This window comes from Mus pahari, chromosome 9 (genome assembly GCF_900095145.1).
Source record: "Mus pahari chromosome 9, PAHARI_EIJ_v1.1, whole genome shotgun sequence".
Lineage (NCBI taxonomy): Eukaryota > Metazoa > Chordata > Mammalia > Rodentia > Muridae > Mus > Mus pahari.
In genome coordinates this window covers 19,772,103-19,785,966 of record NC_034598.1, presented here as the reverse complement: position 1 = coordinate 19,785,966, position 13,864 = coordinate 19,772,103, and the positions used below count along the sequence as shown (strand labels likewise).

The following is a 13,864-nucleotide window of genomic DNA, read 5'->3' as shown; positions in this document are numbered from 1 at the left end:
ATATATATATATATATATATATATATATATATATATATATATGTCACACCTCAAAGAAGAGAGGAAGATATTTTGTCAACATTCAGGAATCAATAGCATCCTTTGTAAGTCTGTAATTGCTCTGCTCACAAGTACACCACACATAGGACAGAATGCATACTTCATTTCTATCTCTCAGCCTCCTCTTCCTTTCTCTCCAGACCCTCCATTTTATCTCTGGCTTTGTGACCCCATTTTATGACCTTTCCTGTGTCTTGGTACATCGCTGCTTCTACAGCCTCCAGATTCTCTCAGAATGTCTCCCCCCAAAACTATCTCAGATAGAAGTGGTTGCCTCAGCCTGGCCCCACCCTTGAGAAGTGAGTGACTTACAAGAGGAAGTCACCTCAGAACCTTGTGGCTTCCCCCACAGTTTTGTCTCTTTAGATCAAGCACCAGACACTGCTTCTCTTGGTGTGCCATGATCAACCAAAATTTCCAAAGGGATTCCAGGTGTGATAGCACTTACCAGAAACAGGCAGATCTTTCTGAGTTAGAGGCCAGCCTGGTCTACATCGCAAGTTTTAAATCAGCTAAGACAATAATTAGACCCTGCGTCAAAGCAAACAACCAAAACCAATGTACAGAATGGAACAGACTGTAAGTGGAACTGAAATCACAAGCGCTGCAGTTGCAGAGGAACAGTGCCTGGCTGGCAAAAATGGGGAAGTTTTTGAAAAGATACTTTTAATATGCCTATCATGAAGATTATGTAAATAGCAGAATTATTTGCTAAGATAGTTCCACTAACAAAAACACAGCTATGAAATCTACCTATTGCCCTGGGGAAATAATGTCTTTCCAGCGTCCTTGGAAAGAGACAGCCTTTAAAACAAATTAAGTACAACCGTAGAGCTGTCCATGTCATCGCTTTAGTGTCCTATTGTTCTGTATTTATAAACCTCCATTGAGCATGTGTATGGGACTGCTAAGCTTCCACACATTATCTGTTAGATTATTGGAGAGATAGGCTTGTCTGCTTCCCTTTGAGTCCTTTCGCATCTTATTATTCATGGAGTAACAGACACTCAATAAATGACATTGCCTAATTACTCAGCCCTGATGCCAACTGAAAAAGAATAGTACAAATTGAGAAATCCTTTCCATGAGCACAGAGTCAAGGAGAAGTAAATGCCTTTTAGCTCCATCCTTTCTGGGTCAGGAGAATGGATGGCTATTGCGACATTTGTGTCCTTCCTTTGTTTCCATCTATACACTGTGCTAGCTAGCTCTGCTCTCTACAAGTCTCATTGCCTTCTGTCCTCTTTACTCCAGAGGCTTTCAGCACTGTGTTTGAAGTCCTAATCAACCTCTGGTTTAGCCAAATTTTAATCCGACTTCTTAGAATGCCAAACTATAGAACCCTAATTAAATATATAAAAGGCTACAAAGCAAAATAAGAGGCCTGTGAAGAGGGTGGGATCAGTCCTATTCATTGGCTTCTCTGATGACAGTTAAATTTTAGAAGTGACCTTCATGTCTTGTCAGCGTGCTATAACACTGTGTCTGGAGAGATTGAATGTCTTTGTCCCCATGGTCTCACAGCTGTCTGTGGCAAGAATATAGAGTGGCAAGCATTTTTGTGTTTTCATATATCCATATAAGTCATAAAACTAAAATAACAAATTGATTTTTATGTATGACTTGGGAATCCATTAACATGATTATGATATTCATTCATACCGTGCCCCATTATGTGTGTGTATATGTATGTATGTATATGCACATACATACATATATTGGAGCAGGAGATGAATATATCTTACATCTTGCTATACTATGGCAGATTATCTCAAGCTCAGGTGATCAACCCTGGAATCCTTCAACAATATGGTTGTTTCCCTTCACTTTGTAGAACACAACAGAAGGCATTCATGTTGGTCCATCCAGGGCATTTGATTGCATTATTATCTTCTTTTCTAACTTTAACTCATAGAAATCTCAAGAGATGAGAAAATCATGCTGGGAAACATGCAGAAATTTATGAACTGTCACCAGCTAAGCAATTAACATCACATTTTCCCTTGGAAAACAAATAACAAAAGCTAGTACATTATAGATAGATAGATAGATAGATAGATAGATAGATAGATAGATAGATAGATAGATAGATAGAAAGAACTTATGGGAATTATATGCTATTGTACATTGTATAAATGTTTTAAGGCAATATCTTATATAGCCATATAGGCTTCGATTTTATGTAACTGATCATGGCTTTGAACTTCTAATCCTCCTACCTGTGCCCCCAAGTGCTGGAATTACAGATGCGTATCACCATGGCTGGATTTTATCATTTTTTAACAAGGCAGCATGTTTTTCTGTGTGAAAGCTAGATGCTATTTTTAAGCCATTGATAGTACTAGTTATCATTCAGTTATAATTGAAGCAATTAATAACTTTAACCTGTTTTGTTAGCTTTTATGAGTATGTTCCAAAGCTCCTGACGTTTTAAAGTATATTTGGAAATTCATAAAATGAAGAGTTTAGCAAAATTGCATTTGATGGAGGGTGGAGGACTAAAGAAATAAAACTGAGATACCATCTCACGGTGTCTAGTGGCTTTCTTGTACCTGTTCTTTCCGAAGCTCCTCGGTTTATAGTTTCTGTGATATGCCCACAGATGACTTTTGATATCGGCTTAACATTTATGAACACATGACCGCATATCATTTGTCAGACAGTGTGCTCGGTACAAAAACACAAGCCATGCTTCTAGAAGCCGACCATGAGCCCTATGAGAAGTTGTGACATTGATTTTTCAGATAAGCAGCAAGCGGCAGTTTCTCAGGAGCCAACTCATTCATGCGTCCGTTGGCATCCCGGGCAGACGTCCAGTCACCTGACCTCAAGTCCTTTGCACCTGCCTATGAAGTTAATCTCTACAGGGAAAGCCTTGAAAACATTACCCTATACACATTTCCCAACTGCTGGGAGATCCGGGCTGCTACTTGAAAGGAGTATTCTGTTGCATACACTTTAGAGGGAGGCAATGAAGTATGCTGGTTCCTGTCCTCAGGCTTTGGAGCCGCGCCAGTGTGCGCATGCCTGCTGGGTCCTTGGCTGTAATGTCATGACTCGGAGTCAAGTTTTATTTTGGTTTGAAGTTCTGCACGTCAGTCTCCTTATCTATCAAACCAATATGGTTTGAGGATATGTTTAAAAGGGTTCTGGCAAAATTGGGGCACTGTGCTGAAGGGAAACATTTAACTAGTATTTCCAGAAGAACATAGAGGTTCTTGGTAGGTGTGCATAGTACATTAACGTGGTAAGGGTGAAAAAATAAGGCAGAAGACAAGTACATGACGGTACTTGTTATTGTGTTCATGGACAAGATTAGACTCTGTTTTGACTCAGGTTGGTTGTACTGAAGACTTTTCATAGCTAGCCCTTGAATGGCACCGATACTTTTAGGTGTTACCGTATAAAAGCATGTTTAGATTTATTTCATTTCATTTTATCCCATGTGTGTGTATTTTCCATGAATATATGTATGTCCATCAGGTCCTCTGGAAATGGAGTTGTGGGTAATTGTGACCCACTATGTTACTACTGGGAGCTGAGCCTGGGTTCTCTGCAAGAGTAATTTGTGCTTTTAACTGATAAGCTGTATTTCTAGCCCTGAGTGTGATGTTTTTAATGATCTTATAAAATTTGGAACCAGATGGGACCATTTCCATATCTTGTCCATATATTGATAACTCTTATTATAAGATAATGGCATGATTAAGCTTTTGATAATTAAGGGGTCCTTAACTCTTTCAAAACTCTGTGTAAAAATAGTTATAATCCAGGCCTGGGAGCACAGGACTCTAATCCTAACAATTTAGGAGGCTAATTGGAGAGGATTGTAAGCCCAACCTCTTCTACGTGGTGAGTTCAAGTCCAGTCCAACTTAGTGAGATCATGTCTCAAAATAAAAAGTAAGAGATCCAGAGAAATGGATCAATGAAGGAGTGTGCCTGTCTCTTAAGTGCAAGGCCATGGGTCCAATTGTCAGTCCTCAGAAAAGTAGTTGTTACATAGTCTTTGAGTCATAAGACTTTTCATTCAATCAACTTATGGGACAGCTAGTTGTATTTTAAAAAAAATGTCTCTAATTATTGGTCTCAAATTTGCAATTAGAAAAGATCTATCTCCAGTTAACATATGTGTACACAAATATATACATTTTAGTAAGGATTGATTATAATACATGACAGGTTTTCAAATTAATGACATAACTGTAGAATTTCAGAATTTTTTTCCTGTACCTATTTCAAAATACTTTCTCATATTTCTTGGTCAAAAAACACTGTCAAATTTAAGGTGATAGCCTTGAATATTTGTCTATGTAGACAAAATAGGAAGGACCTTGTACAAAAATATGAATTTAATGTTTCCAGATATAATCTTTTATGAGAGTGAAATAGATAAATATAGGAATGACTCATTGTTGTAGTATAACATTTCTGTTGTCAAGGACTGACTTTTAAAGAATATATATATATATATATATATATGATTAAATGGAGTCCAAAAAGGAAAGTTTGTATTTGTAAGGATAAAGAAGTAATGCATGTGTTCTGTTCATATCTGCCCTAATTTATACAATCATCATCCTCTTAATGAATGGTCAGCCTTTCAGACTAAGCATTGAATTTTAATGCTGTAACCTTCAAAGCCAAAGTATATGATGTATCTTGTATTAAAAACGTCCTAGTTCAAACTGTAATCTCATTTTTATCTCCACACAGATGATGACCCATGCTTGGAATAATTATAAACGTTATGCGTGGGGCTTGAACGAACTGAAACCTATATCAAAAGAAGGCCATTCAAGCAGTTTGTTTGGTGAGTACAACGTGCTTCGGTTTAAGGGTTTGGTTTGGTTTGGTTTTGCTTTTGGTTTTTGAGACAAGGTCTCATTCTGTAGCCCTTGTTGGCTTAGAATTGAGCACGTAGTTGTCTGTCCTTGAACTCATGTCATTGCTCCTGACTTAAACTTTTACCATGCTTACTTTTCTATTGCTGTAAAGAGTTACTATGGCCAAGACAATTTATAGGATAAAGATTATAATGAGGGCTAGTAGTTTTAGAAGGTGAGTCCATGACCATCATGGTGGGGAGCACCAACATGGTGGGGAGCACCATCATGGTGGGGCACACCATCATGGTGGGGAACACCATCATGGTGGGGAACACCATCATGGTGGGGAGCACCATCATTGTGGGGAGCACCATCATGGTGGGGAGAACGGCATCAGGCAGGCAGGCATGACACTGTAGCAGAGAAAGACTAACTAGTAAAGGCATGGGTTAGGAAACCTCAGAGCCCACCCCAGTAACAAACAAACCTCATAATCCTTCCCACAGAGTTCCACCACCTGGAGTCCATTTATTCAACTATATGACTTAATGGGGCTCATTCTCATTCAAATTACCACACCTTCCTAGAGATCCTAGTTGTGAACTACCACTCCTGGATTTTTATTGACAGTATCTTTTTCTCTGAGTTCCCTAAACTTACTGATGGTTAGAAAGCTTTCGAGGTTCCTTGATTATCGAGGATCTCCATGTTGCTAGGAAACTTGAACCCTTGCTGGCACTATGGAAAAATTGTATATAATGCATCTTTTAGAAACAACCCCAGCTCTGTGTCAGAGAGACCCATATAACTGATGTCCAGGGCTGCCTTCCAGGGATGGAGTTGCCCCAGCAGGAACCCGAGGTCCCTGGTGATTCTTGTAGAACTGTATTTAGTTACCTGCATTAAAGGCTTCCTGTTGTATAAAAGCTGTATCTTTATGAATAAGCTGGCCGGGGCAGTGGGCTCTAGTGACCCCCTCTGTAACTCAGTTTAGGGTGTAGCTTTTTTCTGTTTGTTCTGTGGAAAACAAGACGTGTGGATTATGCCAGCTGCTTCAGCTTCCATTTATCTTTGCTGTACTGGGCTTGGTCCTCAGGGCAACACTCTGTGGTTGGTCCTCTGAGTACTAACAAGGTTCCTCCTGTGGAAAGAAGGAAACCAACAGAAATGTTGATGGATTCCCTTGAGCCAAGTCTTCCTCAGGGCCCCTCCTACTGGGCTTGCTTTCTTTCTAGCTCTCAAAATTGTAACTGTAAGTAATGGGGTTCTGGAAAAGACGTATTCTGTGACCGTTGACCTCACCAGCACGCCCTTCTGTACCATAACTCAACATGTTAAATGACACCAGTTCTTATAACAAACAACAATTTCTGGTCACACTTACAGAACAAATATCATAAAGTGCCACTCAGCAACATATCATTTAATCTCATTTTTATGTACAAAAAAAAAAAAAAACCCATAGAGAAGACGTTTCTCAGAAATACAGACTTCAGCGTTACTGACATTAGACTGCATGTTCCTGGTCCTGGTACCCACTGCTACTAAGGGAAATAATCCAAGTCTTTGCAAGAGTTGATTGTCTACTGCAGCCACATGTGTGGGCAATGTGTGTGGTGTAAACTGAATTGTCAAAGCATGAGGTGGCTTGGTGGACACGAGGGGTTCTAGGAGCCACTGGGGTCTCAGGGAGGGAGAAGGGCGTGGTAGGGAAGAGTGAGCGAAAGAGGCTATTCTGATGATTCAGTTCCAAGACAGGGAGCTTAAGCTGGGACTGCCTGCAGCACAAGTGACTTCAGAGATAGCTAGAGTAGTGTCACAGGACTCAGTGACCAGGTTCCATGAAAGAGGAGAGGTGCAAGCTTAAGAGAGAAACTGAAAGTTCATGGTACATCAGAGGTTATTATCATTATAATGGTTACTATTATAACATTTAAGAAACCTGACTCTGGGCTGGAGAGATGGCTCAGCGCTTGGTGAGGACCTGGGTTTGATTCCCAGCACCTACATATCTGGGAAATACAGTTGTCTCTACCCTCAGTTCCAGTGGATCTGATGCCTCCTTCTCGCCTCCACAGCTACTGCACACATGTGACTCACAGACACACATGAAGGCAAAGCAGCTGCACACACAAAATAAATAATTTTTTTAAAAATGACATCATTTTTACTTTTGTCTTTGTGAAGGTTGATCGGATAACTCAGTTATGTTAGTTTGCCATAATCATCATTGAATAGATTTCTTGGTTCTCTGCTAATAGATCAATGGTTTTAATAATGAAACTTTAAAAAACATATCAAGTCTTTTTGTTTTTACAGTTTCTACTGGATCTATTAATTAAAACAAAACAAAACACTTTTTATAACCAATATAAATACTTATATTTTACCCCAAAATGGCTTTAAATATTAATATAGCAGAGTGAATTGTTAATAATCAAATGGTATCAACCTGCATTTTCAAATTAGAATAGGCTACAGGTGATTTTCTTGTATAATAAAATCAACACTCGGGACTTAGTGCAAAAATTAAAACGTCTCGGTTTTGAAGGGGAGGAAAACTTTTAATTGGTTTCTTTAGACATATCTGAACCAAAGTCTTTGTCTGTAAGGAGTATGTCAACCTGTGTATGCTTTCAGCAGACCACAGAAGAAAGGAACAACTTGTCTGCATTCACCCTGGTTGTTGGCAGTGGTTATTTTACTTCTGTATTTATTTTTTCTGCAGTGGCTTATTCAGATTTGGTCCCTAAGAGCAGGCTATGAGAAGGGAGGACAGTCTGCTCTGTGAGGCTCCTCTACCAGGCATTAGCATCTGGGGAGGCCTTCAGCACCAATGCAGCTGTCTCCTGGCTGTTTCTTTCCAGTTACTTGAAACTTGCCTGTTTGCCAGGAAAAGGAATCCGGGCTCCTCCCTTAGGCTAATATGATGCTAACAAACATGAGACGTGACCCCAGGAGCTTCTCAGTGCCACTTTAAAGAAGAAAGCAGAGCTAGCTCTTGACAGAATTGCTCCTCAAAGGGAACCATTTATGTCTGATCAGTTATAGTAAGTATAAAGATAAAGTGTAACAAAAAAGGTCTTAATGACTGAGGTATTAGAGATCAATGAGCACATGAAACTGTTATCATGTTTCCAAATGTGATGGAAACATTCCCTGTACTGTTTCTCTTGACTCCATAGTTTCCTCTCAAAAATAAACCCTGTATTTTTTGTGAACACTGGATGAGAATAAACTATGACACTAAAACTTGTCTGCCTTTCATGTCCTTATCATTATGTAAGATTTAAATTTACTCTGATTTAGAAAGTAGAATATTTTACTATTCCATTACTTCTAGCTTCCTAAAGATAATTTCTCCACTTATTAGTTGAACAGTATGTGCATCAAAGTGTTCCATTTCTATTTATGGATCTGCACTGACTAAACGCAGTAGCCAGTCACTGAATACACTACTACAGTCATACAGGGGCATAGTGTGGAATAAACAACCCATAATATCTCTCTTCTAAGGAGGTGTGTAGACTAAAGAATGGCAGAGAGGGATACGTGCCTGAGAGGTGTAGAATCTCCACACAGTAGGAGCTCAGAGGGAGTGAACAGAACCTGGGCCTGGCTAGGCAAGAGATGGGAGATGGGATGAGTCATACTCTAATACACAGTGGGGATTTCATGTCAAAACACACAGCTCCTCCTACTTACCCATGCTTTTGTTTTTCTGGATTTTAGTCACCTGTGGCCAACTGCAGTCTAAAAAGATATTGACGAAGAGTCTAAAAATAACCCTTATGCGTTAAACAGTACACAATCCTGAGTAAGAACCTGAGATTATAGTCACTTTCTGCACCTGTCCTGCCCTGGATGTGACTCATCCCAGCATCCACAGGACGTGTTACCTACCCTGTCAGTCATTTGGTACCCAATTTGCTCCCATGTCACAATAAATGAAACTGTTTCATTTATTGTATCCCAGTCATTCTTTTTTCACTAATGGTTTGAAAGTGCAAGAGGACCATGCTGAGGCTTTGGGAGTGCCAAAGAGGAGCCAAAAATATTTCCTTTAACAGTGAAAGTACTTGATATTCAACTTAACATGGAAAAGGAGGCAAGGGAGAATCGTAAGCTAAGGTCGCTCAGAGCTACAGTCAAATGAATTTTCTGTCCATGGAACTGGAAAGAAGGAAAAGGAAGTCTGCGTTGGTTTTGTAGTCCCACATCAAACTGCAAAAGTTATGGCTGCAGTGCTTAAGTGTTAAGATGAGAAAGGCATTAAATGTATTTATGCTTCAGAAAAATGATGGTATATATGAGGTTCAGTGCTATCTGATGTTGCAGGCATCTCCCAGGGTTCTTGGAACATATTGCCTGCAGATAAAGGGCGACTACTGCAATGATTTAAAAAAGAGCCAGGCATGATGATAATTCTACATTTAGCAAACTTCACACAGGCACACTCCAGTGCAGCTACACAAAAATTAATGACAACTGCCCCTTTGCTTCAGGCTTATTCTTTCTTTTCTTGTTGGAGAATGCAATCACAAATGAAGTTTCCAAGAGGTTTAGTTTGTACAACTTGGAGCAAATGTTAAAGATTAATACTCATAGCCTGTAACCTGTGAGAAAAAAGTGGTTTGATGTGGTGTATTTTTTTATTTGATTTTTTTGGAAGAAAATAATACTCTATTCAGTATTACTGCTCATTAATAAGTTGAGGATTATGCTCAGTTTTTTCTAGGTATGGTCATGCATTTTCTTGATATTTCTGTGTACATATGGACATATGTATGTATGTATATACATATATATTGAAAAGATATCTTTGGTATTTTTCAGGCAACATCAAAGGAGCTACAATAGTAGATGCCCTGGATACCCTTTTCATTATGGGTATGAAGACTGAATTTCAAGAAGCTAAATCATGGATTAAAAAATATTTAGATTTTAATGTGGTAAGTTCAAGTTTTTCATCGAGTCCTTAGGTTTTAGCCTATCTCTACCATATCCATATATGAGACTCATTGTTTATTCTAATCTGTGCTAATAGAAACAAATTCAACTTTTTAAATGTGTATGTGTGTGCATGTTGATCTGTTTACAGATGTATGTGTACATAAGGCAAATAGAGGGTAGTGTTGTTGGCTATAATTCATCCAGGCTCACCCACTTTTCTTTTCTTTTTTTTTTTTCCTATAGTTTTTGAGGCAGGGTCTCTTACTGCCTAGAACTTGCCACCTTAGGCTAGCTAGCCAGAAAACCCAAGGATCTGCCTTTTCCCAGCTCTCCGCACGGGGATTACACACACAGGCTACCACACCCAGCTTTTTGACTTGGGTTCTGGGGATCAAACTCAGGTTCTCCTGCTTAAAAGGCAAGCATTTTACTAAGTGCTCGCTACAGCTCCGAATGATGCACCTTTACAGAGTAAAGACACTCATAAGCGCTATGCTTGTTCAGTTTTTATGCACGGTGCATTTGCTAAATTAAGAGTAAATCACATCAAAAGAAATAAATATTTAAAGTTGTCTACATTATCAAATCTTCTTGTTCAAAATACTGTAGCAACCCTGTGAGGTGGAAATTGAAGTCTCTAAGGTTTTCTCCAGAGCATATGGCTGGCTGTATGCTGGAGCCATGACTCTGTCGCTGGGCTGTGTGCCCGGTGCTTAATCCTGACATGGTACAAGGCATCAGCAGCCACTGTCACTTAACTCAGGCTTCAAACACTGTTCAAACCACTAACATCTAGATGTGTGTGCATAAATAACAGTTTTCAATTTCTTTGTATATGTACCTTCTTGGCAAATATCCTGAGACCTAATGTACTCTGAGGGAACACGGTGATAAAGGGAGATGGCTCAAGTGTTTGATGACCCTTGGCTAGAAAGGACTGTGTCTCCTTGGCTCTGACTGGACAGCCACTGTTTTCCCTCATAAGGATGTTGGCAAAGAACTTAATATAAGGAAAAGGAAGGATGTCGGCACTGACTTTTTAAAGGTCCTTAACTTATGGCTGTATTGTTGGTATAATTTTAAATCTGAGACTATTTTGCAGAAATCTTTGCAAGCCTCTTGTCTAGCTAGGAAGTGTTCACTGGTCTCTGTGACTCCCCACAGCCAAGCACTAGTATCTGTAAATCCCCACAACGAGCACACTACATGTTGAAGTGGGACGGAGGAGGAGAGGGCTACTTCCCACCCTGCTGCTTTGTCACTCCTTTGTTCCCGTGGAAACTGGACATCAGTGTTGGCTAGAGCATTAAAGATTAGTAAAAATGTGTCTTTTTCCATCACTCTGAATTTAAAAGATTTATAAATTACAAGTTTTAATATTTCATTCTTCCTTCTTTGATTAGATGCTATGCATGCTATATTTAGAAAGTTTTATGGACAGAAAGTTTATGCCTAATCTTTCTGGAAACTGATTCTAGAATAGCAGAGAGATAATATCCCTATTTATAATATCCTAATTAATATCCTAATTTCCCTCTAGAAATTTGGAGACCAATGTGACAAGGTGTTTTAATTTTTTAGATTTATTTATTTTAACGTGTATGAATGTTTTACTTACATGCATACATGCCCATCTACCATGTGCATGCTTGGTGCCCTGAGATGGTCAAAACAGGCACTTGGGTCCCTTGGAACTAGAGATATAGATGGTGGTGACATACTATATGGGTTTGAGGAACAATACTTGATCCTTTGCAAGAACCAGTGCTCTTGAATGCTGAGCTACCCTCTAGCCTCATGTTATTATTTAAATGTTGAGGAAAGGTGGGTGTAAAGAGCTGGTGGTTCAAATGTCCCGAGTTGTGATATGGGGCGTTATGTGGTAGTTCTGCGCATATAAATAGAACTAAATATGAAAAATTAGAGTACAAAATTTTCCCTTTTTATGATTATTCCCTTATTAATACTTGGTCTTTATTTCCTTGCTTGCTTGCTTGCTTGCTTTTGTGTGCTAGCGATCAAATCCAGGGTCTTGCATGTGCTTGTTCAGTACACTGAGCATTGTCTTAGCAACGCTTATTATTAGGAATGACTCCAGCTACCTACCCAACACACTCATCTTTCAACTATGGCACTATCTCTTCTACACCTAGAAACTTTACTAGCACCAAGACCGATGAGTAGTCCCAGGCCCCTTTTCTGATTCTTGGGTTGGTCTGTCTGATACATGCAGTGTCGTCCCAAACCTCTACTAACCCGACAGCAGCTCTTTCCTCTGAACGTGAGGGATGAAGGGACTTGGAGGGTGGGAACTGTTTTATTTTTCAAAACGAAGTTCAGAGGCCTCTCAGGGTAATAGTTAAAACATCACTGTAGTAGAAGTTTGAATGGTGGCCTTGGGCCACTAATTAGTTGGAAAGAGAATCTTTGTGGGCTACAGGAACCCCTGAGAAGCAAAGTGAATCTAAATAGGGAATATAAACCTATGTAGAAGCCAAGAAACTGTGTCACTTTGCCTCCTTCGTTAAGGAGCAAGCTATCACTAAATGTCTGCTAAGAGGTTGATTCTTAAAGGTTTAAATTTTCAACCAAAAAACATACGTTTTCGTACCTTGAAATAAGCAGCTATCGATAATCTGGCTATGCTTTTCAAACGTTCTCCTACCAATTGTAGCCATGTGTCTCAAATTTCTGTTTATTAGTCTGTCTGTCTATCTATCTATCTTTCCCCCATGCCCCTCATGTTTGTATGTGTGTGTGTGTGTGTGTGTGTGTGTGTAGTAGGTATTGTATATGTTTGGCGATTCACACAAGAGAAGCTATATCAGGACACTGGGTGTCTTCCTCTATCACATTCCACCTCATTTCCTTGAGACACAAACTCTCATTGAACGGGAAGCTTGCCATTTTGGCTATGCTGCTGGGATCCTGCCCCCGCCCCAGCCCGCCTTCCCACACATACTGGGTATTCTGGTAGTAGGTATATACATCCCTGCCCAGCTTTTTATATGGTGCTTGCCATTTGAACTCAGGTGCTTTACCCACTGACCATCTACCTCCTCAGCCGTATTATACTATTCACAGCGTGAAGTGACTTGAAACAATTACTGAGCCTCTTTATCAAAATTACCATATTTCCCCATTAAAAAATATGTTATCAGGGTGAAAGCTTAGCTCAGTTGGTAACTTGCTGGCTTAGCATGCACAAAATCTATGCTAAATTCCCAGCAGCATATACAAATGAATGTGGTGGCACATGCCTGCTAATCCTAGCACTCAGGAGTTAGAGACAGGAGGATCAGAAGTTCCAGACCAGCTTTAGCTACATAAAGAGTTCAAGCCAACTTGGTCTATATAAGTCATTTTTGTTTTGCTTTAACACATGTACCAATAATACAGAGTTAGAGCTTCTCTTATTAAAAAGAGTAATACATAAGCTCAGGAAAGGTATATGAATTATTTTTGCTTCTTGTCACTGAACAATGTTTTCTCGTTAGTTTTATAAGCCACACGTGAGAGCTTCAAGTGATTGCTTCAACAACCGCTTGATTTTTTTCCTTCAGAAAACTTTGAGGATTTAATTTTGCATTCATGGGAGGGGAGAAGAAAGTAAACTTTACCTGAAATAGAAAACACAGCATTTTATTTTTGGAGATAACATGAATAGTCTGGCCTCGAGGACACACCATGGCCTGCATTTAAGCTAACACCTTTTCCTTATAATGCATTTGAACTGGAAGTCCAAGAATTTCTTGTTTTGTTGGGTTTGTTTTTAAGTTAATGCATATAAATGCATCCAGTGTGACTGCAAAGGAAGAAGAAATAGAGCTGAGACAGAAACACGATTGCTGGGGTTTAATCCTAGCATCTCTAAGTGTACATAAGTCCTAAAGTTGAGAATAAATGTGTGTCCATGCAAAATACTCAGTTTACAGCACCTAAAATTTACTTCACCAAATGCTTTTCAATGGGTTTATACTGCCATTCACTAAAGCATAGCAAGTTGATTCACTTGGTAAAGCA

The 13,864-nt window shown here is 39.4% G+C and overlaps 1 protein-coding gene across 2 annotated transcripts in view; it reads left to right on the top strand.

The window, feature by feature from the left end:
• Man1a1 (mannosidase alpha class 1A member 1) overlaps nucleotides 1–13,864 on the top strand; it is a 171,184-nt gene that overhangs the window by 41,067 nt on the left and 116,253 nt on the right. For both annotated transcript variants that reach the window (XM_029542453.1, XM_021204538.1), the window contains exons 3-4: nucleotides 4,776–4,872; nucleotides 9,725–9,840. In XM_029542453.1, coding sequence (XP_029398313.1) covers nucleotides 4,776–4,872; nucleotides 9,725–9,840 — 213 coding nt within the window. The remainder of the gene's footprint in view (nucleotides 1–4,775; nucleotides 4,873–9,724; nucleotides 9,841–13,864) is intronic.